The 17268-nt window shown below is 48.8% G+C and overlaps 1 protein-coding gene across 2 annotated transcripts; it reads left to right on the top strand.

Moving 5' to 3' along the window:
• The first annotated feature begins 8660 nt into the window (after nucleotides 1-8660).
• Nucleotides 8661-17012, top strand: LOC124657782 (UNC93-like protein 3). Of its 2 annotated transcripts, none has more exons than XM_047196291.1 (10): nucleotides 8661-8864; nucleotides 8985-9148; nucleotides 14929-14992; nucleotides 15073-15186; nucleotides 15293-15337; nucleotides 15455-15690; nucleotides 15777-15867; nucleotides 16071-16183; nucleotides 16267-16390; nucleotides 16711-17012. In XM_047196291.1, exons 1-10 carry the CDS (start codon nucleotides 8670-8672, stop codon nucleotides 16891-16893), a joined length of 1329 nt encoding a protein of 442 aa, XP_047052247.1. In that variant the 5' UTR covers nucleotides 8661-8669; the 3' UTR covers nucleotides 16894-17012. The 2 variants fall into 2 exon arrangements, with proteins under 2 accessions (XP_047052247.1, XP_047052248.1); XM_047196292.1 differs by lacking the exons at nucleotides 8661-8864; nucleotides 8985-9148 and adding exons at nucleotides 13700-13882; nucleotides 13972-14135.
• The last annotated feature ends 256 nt before the right edge of the window (nucleotides 17013-17268 follow it).

Raw genomic sequence — 17268 nt, 5'->3', positions numbered from 1 at the left:
TCGTCCAATCGCAACGAAATCCGCCAAAACTTGGGATTTGACCGCGAGTCCTTGGCTTGTAAGCGATGTCGAAGGCGGATAATTCGATGCCCCATTTAGCTGTCCAGTCTGTTGCGTCGGCGTTGTTGAGAATTGTTGACGAGTGGAGCTTTGCTCATAGCTGATTCTCGGGTGCTCTTGGAAGTAGTGTCTCAGCTTCGGCTGCCTAGGAAAACTCCATAAGCTAGCTTACGAAAGTGAGGGTATCTTTGCTTTGGCTCCGTCGGCACCTCGCTTATGTAGTAGACAGGTCTTTGGACGTCATATTCATGACCTTCTTCCTTTCGCTCCACCACGATGACGAGGTCGATGACTTTGTTGGTAGCTGCCGGATAAAGGAGCATTGGCTCGACTCTGCTGGGGCTGCCGAGGATAGGTGGGGAGGTAAGTATTTCCTTCAACCCTCGAAGAGCTGCGTCGGCTGCGTCGTCCCGGACAAATTTGTCACGTTTTTCTTCAGCAACTTGTACGGAGGTAATGCCTTCTCGCCAAGACGGCTAACAAACCTGCCGATTGTCTGCGACACAACCGGTTAGTCGTTGCACATCTTTGAGACAAGTTGGCCGTTTGATACACAAGATTGCCTTGATCTTTTCCGGGTTAACCTCAATGCCTCCGTGAGAGACTATGAAGCCAAGGAGTTTTCCGGCTGGCACGCCAAAGACGCACTTGCACGGATTCAACATCATCTTGTACCGACGGAGGTTCTCAAAGGTTTACGTGAGGTCGCCGATCAAGTCGGATCCTTTCCGGGTCATGACCGCGATGTCGTCGACGTAGGCGTGCACATTCCGGCCAATCTGGTCCTTCGGGCATCGCTGCATCGTACGTTGGTAGGTGGCACTGCGTTTTTCAAACCAAAAGGCATAGTAACATAGCGGTAAGTGCCGAACGGGGTAATGAATGAAGTCGCCTTTTGGTCGGATTCCTTCATCCGGATCCGATGGTACCGGAATACGCATCAAGAAAACACGAAGTTCCGCCCCGCCGTCGAATCAATGACTTGGTCAATGCGCGGCAAGGGGAACGGATCCTTCGGGCAATGTTTGTTCAAGCCGAAGTAATCGATGCACATTCTTAGTATTTCGAGTGTTCTTTTTGGGTACAAGGACGGGATTCGCGACCCAATCGGTGTGGATAACTTCTATTACAAAACCCGCTTCTAGTAACTTTGCTAGTTCCATTCCTATGGCGCGGCGCTTCTTATCTCCAAAGCATCGCATAGCTTGCTTCACTGGTTTTGCCCCCGGATTTATGTTGAGGTAGTGCTCGGCGAGTTCCCTAGGTACTCCGGACATGTCGAGAAGGTTGCCATGCGAAGATATCCATGTTAGCGCGGAGGAACTCGACGAGCGCGCTTTCCTATTTGGGGTCCATGTTGGCTCCGATCGAGACTTGCTTGCTAGGGTCATCTTCCTTGAAGCGACTTTCTTGGTCTCAATCGCGGCCCCGAAGGAGTTTTACGTTCGGAGATCTGCTTCTTGGTGGTTTGCATCTCGGTCGGATCCACCGCGGCCACTGTAGCCTTTCAGCTCTTCTCCGGATATGACAGACTCTGCGAAGGCGGCTTCGCCCAACTCGCACTCATGAGCCTTCTTGTAGTCTCCGGTTATGGTGATCATACCATTAGGACCCGGCATCTTGAGCTTGTTGTAGATATAGCATGCTCTTGCGTGAAACTTGTGGTAGGTGGGCCTGCCGAAGATGACGTGGTAGGAGCTCTTGAAGGGCACAACTTCAAACGTGATCTTTTCTTCGCGGAAATTATGAACGTCGCCGAAAGCCACGGGAAGTGTGATGCTGCCGAGGGAGTTTGCCTTCTTACCCGGAACCACGCCGTGAAACTCAGTGGTACTGTATTTGAGCTGTTCCTTGGTGAGGTTCATCCGCTCCAGAGTCTCCAGGTACATGATGTTCAAGCTGGCTCCGCCATCCATGAGGCACTTGGAGAAGTCATACCCGTCTATGCGAGGACTCACAACCAAGGCGTAGTATTCTTTTGGCACAATGGCGGGATGATCTTCCCTGTCAAATGTGCACGGAACTTCCGACCACCTGACATCTTGCGGCACGGCCGGAAGCTGTGGCGTTCGGGATCCGGGTAGCTGATTTTGTAGCGCGGGTCGTGGGGGTTCCGAGGAAGGTGTGGTAAGCCCCCACGCTCTTTTTCTCGAAGGGGTTGGATTTACCTGCGGATCCGGCTTTGGGATCCGGCGAGTTATCATCCTCGTCCATCGCCTCGGAGCTGTCCTCCTCCTTGTCCTTGTTCTTGCCCTTGCCTCCTTTGCCGCGTGGGCGGTGCTTCCGGGCTCGCTTGTATCCTGCCTCCGGGTCGTTCTTTAGGTCGTTGACCCACTTGCGATTGCGGTTGGTGTGCGTGGACTTCCCGTAGCCGGATCCAAGTGGGCCGGGCGGGGCATGTCTCCGTACTCCTCGTAGGTTTGCGGGGCGCGGGATCCGCCGGCGGTGACCTCGGTGCCATGCTGCTGACCCCTGCCGGCTCCGCCTCCGCGGCCGCGTCCTCTTCCGCCTCCTGAACCTCCGCGTTGGAACGCCATGGCGACCATGTCGGATCCGCCACTCTTCTGGTCATCAGGGTTTTTGCGTTTGTGGCCACTGTTGTTACCGTTATCACGGTTCTTCTGTTGGTGCAGGGGAACTGCCGTGGCTGCGAGATCACCGCCTGCGTCGTCATCGGCGGCAGTGTGATCACCGGCAATGGAGATCATCTCGTCCAAAGTCGGGTTGTTGGCGTTGGCCAAACATGTAAGCTTATGCCTCAGCGGTCCTCCTCTCCGCAATCCACCAATGAAGGCGTACATGGCGGTGGTGTGATCGACGTTCTCGCACTCGTTCTGCATGCCAACCATCGTGTGAGGAAGTTTCTTGAGGTTTCTCCCTTCTTCCGGATACAAGCTTGTAAGTCGCTTGCTGTGGCGGGTCTTTTGTAGGTGCCTCGAAGTGTTTCTCAAAGCGGTCTTCGGGTCGAACCAGCAAAAGATGGAGTTTTTCTCGAGGTCACCGAGCCAGATCCGGGCTGGCCCTACGAGGTACAAGCTGGAGCATGCGGCGAGCGATATTAGGGGTTCCTCCGGCAAAGGTTCTTGCATTGTAGTAATCCTCAATCCGAGTATCCGGCCTTTCGGTGCCATCATAATGCTTCAGGTTTCCGGGTAGCTTGAGGGAGCTCCTTGGCTTTGGTTCCTCTCGAATCATCCTGCCAAAGCACTTTGGTCCGATGTAGTCGGTTCTGTATTCGTTGAGACGCTCCCGCGCGTCGCGCGAACCGTGACGGGGGGACCTTGAGCGAGAGCGAGATCTCCGGCCACCGCCTCCGCCTCCACCTCCGCCGCCACCGCTAGGTGGTGGTGAGGGAGACCTGCGAGGGGGCCGATCTGACCTCTTGCTTCCGCCTCCGGACTCTCCCCGGCCCTCCCGGTGCCGGCTCCGGCTCCTGTGGCTGCCTTCGTCGTGGCGCCGGCTGCCCTGGTCGTTCCGGCTCCGGCGGGGCTCCGGGTCGCGTTCCTCATTCCGACTCCTCCTAGGCTCGGGCTCACGATCGTTGTTCTGATTCCGGCGAGGCTCCGGCGTGCGCTCCCTGTTCCGGTTTCCGGAAGGCATCACGATGTCGCGGATAATAATTCCACCATACCCTTGAGGCCTGGTGTTTCCGGCTGGACTACGGCGGCGAGGGGGACGTGGGTAACCATTAGGCGGAGGAGAGGCGTTGCGGTACTTGTCTCGTCCAGAGTACATTGCATCCTTTCCCTTTCTCGGATCTGACGGTGGCGTCTTTGATGGTACGGGGATCGGATTTGGGTGTTCCCCGGCTTTCCTTCTGCGTTCCGAGGATCCGGTTCGCGACTCGTCATCTCGCCGGCGATTGTTGCGGGCGTCCTTCGCGCGGTGGAGACGCAATGCTCCGGGTTGGATTCCAACTTGCGCGAAGTATCCGCCTTGCTCTGTTGTTTAACCGCCGAAGCGACGAGCGTGCGCAAGTAGTTGATGTCAACCTCCTCGTCACTTTTCTTCGGAATTTCGCAGCTCTTGCCAAGTTGTCCTTTGGGGTAGCGAGCGGCTGCTGTTCGGCAGGGGTTGCGAAGTTGATCCTGCGGGGAGGGATTGCTTCTCTGACGATTCTATCAGCCTCCGCCTGTGCGTAGGTCATCTTCACCTCCCACTCCGCTCTCATGCTCTTGACTTGCTCGAGCGTTGCGGTGACTTCGCGATCCTGTCTTTCAAAGCGATCCATGATCAGTGCAGCTTCTTCCCTCTCATCCAATATAGCAGCTGCGGTATTGGCAAACTTTTGGCTGTGGCCAGCATCTCCTTTCCGGTGGCCTCTAAAGCCTCCGGATCTGCGGCATCGCCGGGAGTTATTGGCTTGTTGAGGACGTCTGACTTTGCGACCAAATCCATGCGTGCTTGTGCAACTATCTCTTCAGGCGACAGGAGGCTCTCCGAGGAAGGATCCCTACGGGGCGGTTCCCGCGACATCGGAGATCCATGGCGAGATGGCTGGGGGTCGGATTGAGTGTCTGCCGCTTCGGATCCGTCTTCTCCAAGCGCCGCTACAGTTGCGAGAACCTGCTTAGGCTGGGCGGAGTCGACTTCGGGCCGGTCGCCGAAACCATACTCCCCTAGCTTGCGGACGAAGTCATCGGATTCCATGGACGGGGAGTCTCCGGAAATTGGGCTCGGATTACCCAAAATCGATTCTTCGGCCGGAGTCTCGCTTTCTCCGACAGCCTCCTGCCGATCCGGAGCGACGTTGTTTCCGGGGCCTCGACCTGCTCGGGACCAGCTCCGGCTACTTGAGGGGCGGTTCCGGCGGTATGGGCCAAGAAGTGTACGAAGTGACACCTTTGCTTCTCTAACACCCGGGAGACCCGGGCGGATGCGCATTGGTCTTCCACCGTTATCTCCTGCTCGGGGCGGATTGGGTGGGTTTTGATTTTTCCGGATCTAAGGCGGAATCTTCGCGAGGAAGTTCCGAGCGTCTCGAATCGGATCTTCGCGGCTCGCGTCCTCGCTCGCCGGCGGTCGCGTCAGCGCTACTTACCGGAGGGTTTCCGTCGGAATCGACGGTTTCCCCGATGAAGATGTGTATGCCGCCAGCCGGGACGATGGAGAGCTTGATGGGGTCGGTTTTAGCCGGAATCCAACACTCATCCGGAGGGACGATCGGCGGATTTCCGGCGTAAAGGACACGCCCCACGGCGATGGTGTCGTCGTAGCTTCCCATGGCGGAACCCTCCCGGTTCCGGCCTCCGGACGCCGCAGGCCCCACGGTGGGCGCCAACGCGTCGTTGCCTAGTCGACGGTACCCCGGAGGAGGGATCCTCACGAGGGGAGAAGAAGTAGGGGCCATAGGGCGGAGTGCACACGGGACGGTGGTACGCGAGTTACCCGGCTTCGGAACACCTGCACGATGACGAGGGCCTACTCGCTGCTTGTCCGGAATTATCCGGGCGCTTTCGCGTTGTTACAATGAGTTGTGGTTGTGCCTCTAGGGCTCCCGGGATCCGGCTTATAAAGGCGCACGGATCTAGGGTTTACATGGAGAGTCCTAGCCGGATTACAGATAGCCTAACTACGGTACAATATCTTGCCGTGCACGTCACGGATCCGCCTTCCATATACGTCGTACTGGATCCGGGTCCCTCATGGGCCTCCATGGATCCGGGTTACTTCTATGTCGGTACGGATCCGGCCTACTGATCCTGGGCTGGACTTCTTCCTTCATGATCAACAGCAACTGGGCCGCCCGATGGGCCACATGCCTCATCACCGTCTGTGGGCCACCCGGGCTTGCCGGATCTAGGCACTGTCGATGGTACACCCATGAAGTATACCCACAACACATATTTTACCGCTTTTGAGTGACGCTCACGGAAAATAGCTCTAGTATCGGCGGCAGCAACCATGACACATCATTCATGTTGATGAACTAACTCAATTTACTACTCAATAATCTTTCCGATCCTAAATATAAGACATATAATTTTTTACACGAATATTAAAGAACGTATTTGGAGGCCAAGCTAGAGCATATTTGGGCAAGATTACTCCTAACTAATTGATGTGAGAAAATAGAGGAGTTCACCTTAGATAAGTAAACATAATAATAAAAATTTAAAAAAATCTCCATACAAGTGATACAACGCAATATATCTTAAATTTTGGCATTTTTCTCAAAAACTATATGTATCAAGCAACGGAGGGAATGAGACAACGAGAGGGATCAAACAAACAAATATGAGACAACGATAGTTTATGTCATGGTTTCACGTATTTTTTTATTGCCGGAGAACATTATGCTTTTTATTCAAAAGATATCTTGGGCATCTTTAAACGCAACTCTATCGCACCTCAAACAAGTATAGATAAGTATAAATAATACATTAATACTGCCTCCATTTTCATGAATAAGGCTTATTTTTTCAAAAAATTATCCATGTAATGTTTATCCAATCTTTCAAATAAATATATCAACAAATATGCTAGTCTGCATATATCACATGAAAATATTTAATGACGTTGATTTTGTATTTTGCATGTTGATATTTTTTTGTAAACATTCGGTCAAACCTTTTGTGGTTTGACTTTTCTAAAATAATATAAGCCTATTTATTTGACCGGAGGTAGTACGTAACATTTGTTTAGCACATGTGGACAATCATCAGAAATACAAAATTTAAAACCATACAAGTACGATCTTTGCAAGGGAGAATTGAAAGTTGATTGGTAGCTTGATCTCTCATCCTTTAGCGAACATGACGTACTAGGTTGAGACTTCATAGCATAGGGTTTGGTGTGTCAAAGGTATGGAAACCCATGTATAACTGTAAAGTGTGCCTATTGCAGCTTGAAAAATATCTTTTTTTTAGGGCTAAAGAGTTTCAATTATATCAAAACAGGTGATAGGTTACAATCTGATAGCATAGCTTCAGCTATACGTTCAGGGAAATAATTCTTCCAAACACATCCAACACCTAAATGCCTAACATAGGCTGCGCACTCGTGCGCCGAATAATTCTGAGCTCTTCTTGCTAAAACACACTTCCACCTAGGGAAAACAGAAACTGCTACAGCAAAATCAGAATATATGCTTCCCAGATGTGTTGCCGATTCATGTCCCTTCTGTTGTTCTTTTACCACATTGGCACAATCAGATTCGAAGATAATAGGTGAATTACTCCATTCACTAGCCAATTTAGCACCATCAATGAGGGCTCGAGCTTCAGCCTCCTCTGCACTATTACAACTTGCAAGAATGTTCCCCGATGTCGCCACAACATGTCCTTGATGGTCTCTAATAACAGCCACTGTTGCTCCTTCTCTAGTATCTTGTACAAACGATCCATCTACATTTACCTTTAGCCATCCTATAGGTGGTGCGATCCACCCGATCTGGTTTGCATCAGTCTTCTTTTTGTTTTGTACTTCAACATATTGAGCTTCGTGAGCCTGTCTTTTCCCCTTTTTATCTGTATAAACAGGAGCCGCACATTTTGAGGGATTATCATTTAAATTATGAACATAAGAAAGAAGAAACCTGGCAGATTGTTCAATGGTAGCATCTCCCCTTTCATGTTCCTTAGATGCCAGGATCGCCTTAAGAGTAAAAGAATAGGCTGGTGCATGACTTTGTTTGTTTTATCAAGAAGGATCAACAGCCAATCAGTACCCGTTCTTCTAAAAGCTTCTTCTTTAGGCAAAACCCAGAACTCTCTCATTTTCTCTCTGAGTGCTCTTTCTTTTGTACATTCAACAGTCGCATGGAAACTCTTCCTTTGCATTTCCGCAAACAACGCAAGTGTTTTGGATTTCCAAAGTTCTGCGTCTTTTATTCTCCCTTGTAGGAAGGTTATCAGAAGCCAAGCGCCAAATGAAAATCCTCAGCTTGAAAAATATCTAAACTCGAAAGTAACTGCAACATGTGTTCTTGTAACTATTGACAATATGTTGCCTTCTCAATACAACTTCTATGGGACTATGTAAGTTTTCCTAAGCACAACAATGCATGATAAAAACACGAGGATATATTTCATCAAACTAAAAAAAAGCAGCAAGTGATTAAGAAACATATTCTTTTGTTCAAGGCTGAAATGACACATACTAGAGCATTCACTGGGTTTTCGAAAATACGTTTGGCCGTCACTCTGTTTTCGAAAATGATACCTTTATTTTGCATTTTCAGTTCATCTATTTTAACTTGTTCAACCAAAAAAAAGTATGCAAAATCCATTAATTAAAAAGAAAGTGCTAACCAATTCTTTATACCACTTGAGTATGCACTATGGAGTGTGATGTTTAAAAATTATTTTAACACATACTCACACATCTGCTAGCACCAATCTAGTCGGTTTGTATTGTCTTTAGCATTTGTTTTGAAATTCAACCGTTTCGGGAATCTCAACATTATCAAGAAAGCCCCTGCAAATATTTGGTAGGACGTCGTTTTGCAAGTGAGCATCTTCCATCGACGCCCTTTGAAATTAACAAATTTGGAAAATCAGACCCTCCCGTTCCCCCAAATCATCGATTACACGATGGCGAAGGACCCGGCAGGCCGGCAGTTGACGTCTCTCCAAATCAGCGCAGCAGAACGCTCCCCTCCGGCCGCGATGGTGGTAACCGAGCTCGCGGCGTCCCGCGACGAGGAGGCGGCGGCTCTCCTAGTCTCGTCCGACGCCGGCGACGCCCGCCGCGGCGCGGGCGCATCGTCGGAGACCCGCGACACGCACCTCCTGAGCTCGGCCTTCTTCTTCGTCTTCCTCGCCTACCACGCCGCGCAGAACCTCCAGAGCACCGTCAACACGGTACGTACGCCCCATCCCCGGAATTCCCCAGCGCAGGATACGTGACATGACCCCGCATGCCGCGGCGAATTGATTGACTAATTGCTGGCTTGCTGCCGCCTTCCGGCCGTGAGCGCGCAGGACGGCGACCTGGGGACCATATCGCTGGGGTTTCTGTACACGTCGTTCACGGCGTTCTCCGTGGTGGGCTCGCCGGTGGTGCGGCGGTTGGGGTCCAGGCGCGCGCTCGTGCTCGGCACCTCCGGCTACCTCCTCTTCATCGCCGCCAACCTCGCCCCATCCTGGTACGTACACACACACGCTACCGCCATGTCCCTGGCTCCGGTTGCTTCTGCTGTAATTTCTGTGTCGCCGGTATATTCTGAGTCAGAGTTTCCCACGATTGCGACGTATCTCTAGAAAATTGAATCCAGTAGGGCCCCGCTGAATCTCTAGAAAATTGAACCTAGCCAGCTGAATCTATGGCCCCGCTGAATCTATCGGACGAATATTCATGTGTGATACTGGAAATAGGGGAACACCGAGGTGGTAATTGGATAAGTGTACTAACTTGCCAGCTCGAAAAAGGTCCCTATCGAGCTTTGCCGTGCAAGCAAAACATGAGACGGGCCAAGGGCAAGGAGACGCGGCGGACGTTTGGCTCGTGCGAGTCCGAGAAGACGTCTCTGCACGAACCAGGCGTCTCAAAATAAAGGGAAACTACCCTCATAATGAAGCGTATAGTTGCATAGTCTATTCCCGCACGCAATTTTCATTTCTCCGCTGGGGTGTGAGGAAAAAAAAGCACATGGTAGTGTGGAGAAAACAAAATGACATACCCCTCGTAACTGGAAAAGCTTTCGCGGATTTATCTAAATTTAGGTGTATCTACCAAATACAAATGCAAAGAGGACTTAAGACAATTGCTTAGTTTTTGGATTTATTTAGAGATCTTATCTCCACCATTTCGTTCCCCTCATACACTCCTTACCATTGTCTTTCGAGATTGGACGTCTCCCACGTGTCCTCTAGTTGTCCAGCTCTACCTTTGGCAACGACTCATATGGTCATTCCTCTAAGCTTGCCCGCCTGTGACACCAGTCTTGCCCCTTGGGTGACTATTTAACAAACATAATGGTGAACTCTTTCTATGCCCCTTCTTCTTTCTAGCGTCTCCTTCTCCGTTGGATCTTCACAACTCGTTAAAAGGTATCTGGATGTTCGCCCGATAATATCAATCCATGAATGCTCGAGGGTTTCTGAGTTTTTTTTTGTTTTGAAAAGAGAGTTTCTCATAATTTGTATCGTCGACACTATTTCTTTTAAATCCAATTTTTAGCTGGCTCGCTGCTTGTTTTGTTTGGTATTGCGCAAGCGTGATGTACAGAATGCATGAAAAGTGCAGTGACTGAAATTCGATGCATGCAATTTTCAATAAAGAAAACAGGAATATACAACGACGCCGGATCCGTCCAGCTTCATAGTTAAAATTGGTCAGGTTAATTATAACTTGTTTTTAGCAAATTAGTCTAGCTCGAACTATTAGTGCTTTTTATGGGCTTACCGTGGGATGCCTCTTAAGGAGAGGATATAAACACTCGAAAATAAAAGAAATATCGGAGTACATCACGTGCTCCTCACACGTGTGCCCAGTGGTGCCAAAGAAATAGACGATCGATCGACGAATAGCCGACGGCTGACGGCCGTTTTCGTTCACTTGATGTCACCTTGTAGTTGGATCGGAACAGCGGCAGCGGCCGGGTCGTAGGGGCCTAGCTTCATCTGTCCAGGACCCGGTCAGATGCGTCACCTGACAAGTGGAACCGTCACATTTACTTTCCGAAACTTCGACTGGATATGCACTCGGATCATGGATGCTTAATCCGCGTGGTGTCGTCTTTGTGGTGCGTCTGTGTTGTTTACAGTCGTGTCTTCCAAACACAGCTCTAAAAAGTAATTATTTTATTTTTAGAATTTCTAGTATTTAAACACATAACCAATTTATACACACACAAAAGTATACTTGACAATTAAAACATACAATACATCAAATTATTTGAAGCTCAACTTGATCAAGCCGTCAACATATTTGCTGACTCTCCTTTAAGCCTCCACATATGCTCTACAAGATCATCTTGCGGTTGCTCACGAGTGTTCAATACGGATTTCTGTATGCACATCAAAATTCGCAGGCACCCGGTGATCAACATCCACAAGAGACCCCTCACACTCATATGGAACAAAATGTCGGGTTCGAGTCTTTTGCGGTCACTCTCGAATCGCGATGACCATGGTGTGCATGATCACACAAGCATGCATCATCCTCCACATTCGGTCTATGGACCGGGTAAGAGAAGAGAGTACCGAACAATAGCAAATCGAGATTGGAGCACACCAAATGCCCCTTCGACATCCTTCCCGTAACTCTCGTAGCATTCAGTTGGGCATTCTCAGGACCTACAAACATAGGGATTGCTTTGACAAATGTCGCCCATTTTAGATAGATGTCATCTAGTAGCCTTTGGTATATGAATGGCCATTGATCTCATAGTTACATGGTGGAGCATCACTTTCCGCAAGTTTCGCGAACACAGGAGATCGTCGCAGCACGTTGATATCATTATGCGATCCTGTCATGCCATAGAACGAATGACAAATCCACAGTTCATGATTTGCCATAGCCTCAAGTACCACACTGCATTGTCTGTGATGCCTTTGTACAAACCTTGCCAAGCAAACATATAGTTCTTCCATGACCAATACATGCAATTGATACTTTCAAGTATCCCAGAAAGTTCTCTCGTTGCATTTTGTGCCATGATTCTAGCAATCTCTGCTTTGTTTGGCTCTCTCAAGTAGTCTTTGCCAAACTTCCCCAGAACCGCTCTGCATGATCTATACATGCATTCGATGACACTAGACTCACTCATTCAAAGGCAATCATCATGTGCATCGGCGGGGACTCGATATGCAAGCATCCTCATGATAGTGGTGCACTTATGGATTGATGAGAAACCTGGGGTCTTGGCGGCGCGTGTTTCAGCTTGAGGTACTTGTCTTACATGCAGAATCTCCATGAAAACGTCCTTGCTCATCCTGTAGCGCCTCCAAAATTGTCGGCGTGTGTTGCCCCGTCGGCAAAGTAGTCGGTGTAGAGCATGGTATGACCCTCCAATCTCTATCGGGGCTTCGATTTCTTTGTCCCACGCTTTGAACCTCCACGCCTTGGCCTCTTCTTCACCTCGTGGCATGCATTTTTTGAAGACAAGATAGGATCGACAATTGCTCATGAACGTCGACGTCAAAGGCGTCCTCCTCCTCTATGAGTTTATGGATCATCATCTCTACGTAGTTGTCCATGTCTACGAGTCAAAAGAAATCATCAATGGAAACAACGACAGCAAAAGATGCAAGAAATCAACAGCGGTAACGTCTACCGAACAAATGGTCGAACACCTTGCGAGCCTGGTGGACGCTTGGAGTGGCCGATGCATTTGGGTCCGAGTCGACGACCAACCGACGGCGAAATGCGCGGGCGGGTGAGAGGAGGCACTTTGGAATTAAGCGCATGCAAACTATTCCATCAAAATCGGTGGCATCGGGAGGGGCAAAAGGGGAGGCAATAAAGGTGTCGGGAAATTGCGCCGGCTTTGGTCACTGACAGTTGGTACCCGCTTTTCTTGTACCAACGTGGCGAGGGGCATGTCTTCTATTCGACGCGCACGCAACAACTCATGTGTAACGGGGACGGTCTCTAAGTGCCAAACCGAAATAATCTTTTAGACACGCGGCTAGACATGGTTAAGTATCCTGCACGATTTTTTGAAACAGAGACAAAAGATTTGCCTTATCCATTAATTAAGAAGAAAGAACACAGTTTTTTAGGAGAAAATCGCGCGAAAACCTACACACATACACACCCACAACCAAGCCTAACAGAGACCCGAACAACATGGCCGCACCCACACTAGCGAACACAAAAAACCATAATGCGACACAAACGAACACTTTACACAGACACTAAGACGGCGTATCACCGACAAAGACAGACCATGACACCGGGTCACCAGTCAAGGTGGCTAGAAAATCACAAACCTCTATAGCAACAATTCCGGACACCATTGTCAACAATCCTAACTTAGCAACACACCAATAAAAACCACATGTCCGCTAGACTTAGACGAGAGGAACTACAACACCAACAACACCAAACTTTTCAAAACCAATATCAGACGATGATCTGCAACACTGGAACTCCCAGAGTCCGAGTCCCGACGGCAGCATTGGATAGTACGAAGCAGGTGCCAACAACCGTCCCCGTCAGTCGTCATCTCGCGGAAGCTCCAAGCAGGAAACAGACACGGCGCGCAGGCCAGGAACTGAATTTTAATGAACCAAGTACACCATGGATCTTTAGCTAAGCTACGGCGTGCGGCCGAACCATTTATATACTGTAGCTTATAAATTAGTTGAGCTTCACGATGCTTTCGATCCGTCATCGCTATCCTGAGTGCCACGTGTGTCAAGAACCGGCGGACACACCAAAAATGCACAGACAAAAGCTCTCTTTTTTTCCTAAAATGATCGCCAAAAAAGAACAAGAAAAAAAAGATACACGGACAGGGACGAAGCTCAGCGAGCTGGCCAAGCAAGTGGTTGGTTAGCGGCAGTTACGGTTAAGGACGTGAGCCGCTGCCATGCGGGCCCCACGCGACGGACGGCCTTCTCCCCCTTCCCCGCTCGCCGGCCGGCCGGCCGCCTGCTGTACAGTCCTCGCAGTATAAAGCCTTCTAGAATCTTCTCCTGACACGCCACTCTCTGTCTCGCTTATCCCTCCCGCGCGATTCTTCTTCTTCTAGAAGCCTTTCGCCATGGACGCCAGCCGCGACGAGGAGGCCGCCTCCGCCGCGGAGCCGCTCCTCGCCGCCTCCCCCCCGCGGCGGAGCCACGCCGCCGACGTGCACGTCCTCTCCGCCGCCTTCCTCTTCGTCTTCTCCGCCTACGGCGCCGCCCAGAACCTCCAGAGCACCGTCAACACCGTACGCACGCGCGCGCGCGCCTCCCCTCTCTCCCTCTGATCTCGGTCAGTTGGACACTTTCCTGATTGGCGGATCCTGGCTGGCTGCAGGAGGGCGATCTGGGCACCGTCTCCATGGGCGTCCTCTACACCTCCTTCACGCTCTTCGCGGTCGCGGCGTCCCCCGTGGTCAGGTGGCTCGGCCCCAGCCGCGCGCTCGTCGTCGGCACCAGCGGCTACCTGCTCTTCATCCTCGCCAACCTCGTCCCGACATGGTGCGTTATGGTTACCACTTACCAGTCGCGCAGTCTCGCTCTGACATGACTGTGGTAGTGCCGAATGCGTTGCGTGGTAGTGTTAACTCGGATGCGTGGTGCCTGCTTGATGGAATTCCTACCTAGACAGTGCTTATTACCCTAAAGAAGGCCGTCGTTCATTAGTTCCGAGTGTCCATTTTATTCGATGGTGGTTTCGTTTGTAGTCGAGGCGGTTGATTCGACTTCCATGGGCTGCATTCTCCCCTGATTGGTACTTGAACTGGTACAAGTTATGGCCTTGTTAAGATTATGGATTCTAATTCCATGCTCTTTGAGCTCTTGGAATTTTCAGGATTAAACTTCATTACAGCTTTAGTTAGTAGTTCTGCTGATCTTAGGCATGACATTAGCTCTTGCATCTGGGAGTAGAAGATTTGCAATATGGACCTATCCACTAGGTTGTACATTGTGTATGCAGTGCACCTCTAGATTTCCAGCGACGTAATGCCGTGATGCCCTGTTTAGCTGGGAGTAAAAAATCTCAACTAGACAAATACTTAATTCAGCCAAAAGTGTACATGTACTGATGCAAATCTCCAGTCTACAAGGGAAGCAATAGTCTATTGTCTTCTATATGTAGCACCCACATATCGAGCACGGATGGTTTTTAGCCCCATTTGACGTGCTTCATAATCTTCTATCATTTTCCAGTTGAGTAAAATAGCAGGGAATTTATTTTGAAGTTTAGAAAAACTCAGATGCTACAGCAATGAGATTTGGTGTTAACTCGAACAAAAAAAAAATTGAACAGGTATACAATGGTACCAGCTTCACTGTACCTGGGTTTCACCGCGTCGATCATTTGGGTTGGACAGGTAATACTATTGCTTTCTATTGCTTTCCAGTAAGCTATCTAGTATCCATTTTTTTACATGAATCCCCGTTGGCAATGCAGGGCACATATCTTACTTCTGCTGCCCTCAGTCATGCAAGGGACAATAATTTACCCGAGGGCCCAACTCTAGGAAGCTTTAATGGGGAGTTTTGGGGAGTGTTCGCTAGCACCCAGGTACAATTGCACAAGAGCTATTTTCTACCAAGAAATGCCAGAAATACTACATAACCTGTACAATGGTCTCTCACATAGTGACTTGTACTACATGTTAATTATGTAGGTCATTGGAAATTTGATCTCACTTGCTCTTCTGAGAAATGGAAAGGTTAGCATCTTAATTTGAAGTTTTGTTAGTGCCTTATTAGTATCTTGTGGACTTCCATTTATTTGCACAGCATGTGTAATCATCTTGTTTAATCCTATTATCTTCATATTACTTCAGGATGGAGAAAGTGTAACAGGAAAAAATCTGTTGTTTGTTGTGTTCCTTGGCTGCATGATTATCGGAATTGTATTGATGTGTTTACTGTCCAAAAGGGATGAGAAACGAGATATTGCTTCTACTCACTCCTCATTTGGAGCTATGTTGAAGTATATTGTTGCCCCTCTCAAGGACCGAAGGATGATTCTTTTGATTCCGCTTATCGCATATTCAGGTTTACAACAGGCATTTGTATGGTAAGTAACAAAAAAATCTCCTCTGCATCTATGGTGGTTCAGTTCCTTAGTGTGCTTTTTGTAAGAGTATATTTTGGATTTCTTAGGGCCGTATTCACAAAGAGTATTGTGACACCTGTGCTTGGCATATCTGGAGTTGGTGGCGCCATGGCAATTTATGGTGCATCTGATGTTGTTGTAAGTGAAACTATCAACTTCACATCAACACTATCCTGTAAAAGTTCATGCTGCTAGTGAACTCTTCATTTTTTCTTTCCGTTTGCAACTCTTGCTGCTGCTATTGCTTTAGGCTAGAGTAGCTGGAATGTGTATCATTCTGAACTACTGGAAATGCCATGTTGTATGCTCAGTTGAGTTTTGAAGCTTTCTTCATATTGCAGTGTTCATTGGTTGCTGGACGTTTTACCTCTGGGCTTCATTCAGCTACATTTATAGTGTCGGTTGGAGCTATTCTTCAGGCTGCAGTCCTGTTTTGGTTACTTCTTTTTTACAGGTTTGATTTTTATAGTTTGCCTTGTTCACTGTGCTATTCTCCTGATTATCATTGCTATCATCTCATTGATTTCTTGCGTGCAGTCCAATGGAGGGAGTACTTGGTGCAGCGGTTCCACTATTTATAGGTGCCTTGTGGGGTGTCGGTGACGGAGTCTTGAATACACAGTTAAGCGCGTTACTCGGATTGCTGTTTGAGGATGTCAAGGTAATCCTAGCATAGTTGCTTTCTGATTGCTTCTTGCACACATATAGCCTAGTATCTCTATTGTGCAGATCTTGTTTATTTGGGTAACTCTTATCCCTCCTTCAGTGAGAAAATAGCAACATTGTCTCTTATTCAACAACGAGTAGAAAAAGCAGTAATAGTAAAGTACCCCGTGGATGCAATTCTTTTATTTCATTTGCCATCGTACAATTTTCCTTCTGCTAATGATGAAATGTAGAAATTTGCACGTTTTGTTTGCTGATATAATTAGTTATTTTAAAAGTATATACTAAATCAGTCTGGAAAAATGATAAATGCAGGAGGCAGCTTTTGCACAGCTGAAGGTTTGGCAATCAGGTGCCATTGCAGTCATCTTCTTCTTGAGCCCAAGCATCACACTGCAAGCCATGCTTATCTTGATGTCCACGTCCCTCTTCATCTCTTTTGGCTCGTTCCTGCTGCTTACCCTTGTTGTCGAGAAGCCATCGACCATCAGAGGGTGAGGCGAATCCCGCTTGAATGTGTAACGGTGTCTTGTCACCACTCACCACACATGTCATCAGTGTTACCAACAGCCTGTACAACTACATTTTTTTTTTTGAGAAACAATATATTAAAGCTAGCAAGCCGCCTCATTAAAAACCTTCCAGTCCCCTTAGGTACCCTGGTAAGGAAAAGAGTGCGTCAGAAACTTGCAGCCACCAATCACACACCATTACAATCAGCCTGTATGCTGTGAACTAAGAAAGCAGGTGGTTCAGCATCCCAGGAAAACAACCCATCTTGAATACTTGCAAATTTTGCACAAGAATGAGCTGCCTGGTTAGCCTCACGACGAGCATGACATAAGCTAAAAACTGTGAAAAACACACTCAGCT

The sequence above is a fragment of the Lolium rigidum genome, chromosome 5, assembly GCF_022539505.1.
Source record: "Lolium rigidum isolate FL_2022 chromosome 5, APGP_CSIRO_Lrig_0.1, whole genome shotgun sequence".
Taxonomy (NCBI): Eukaryota; Viridiplantae; Streptophyta; class Magnoliopsida; order Poales; family Poaceae; genus Lolium; species Lolium rigidum.
This window is presented reverse-complemented; position numbering and strand designations above follow the sequence as displayed.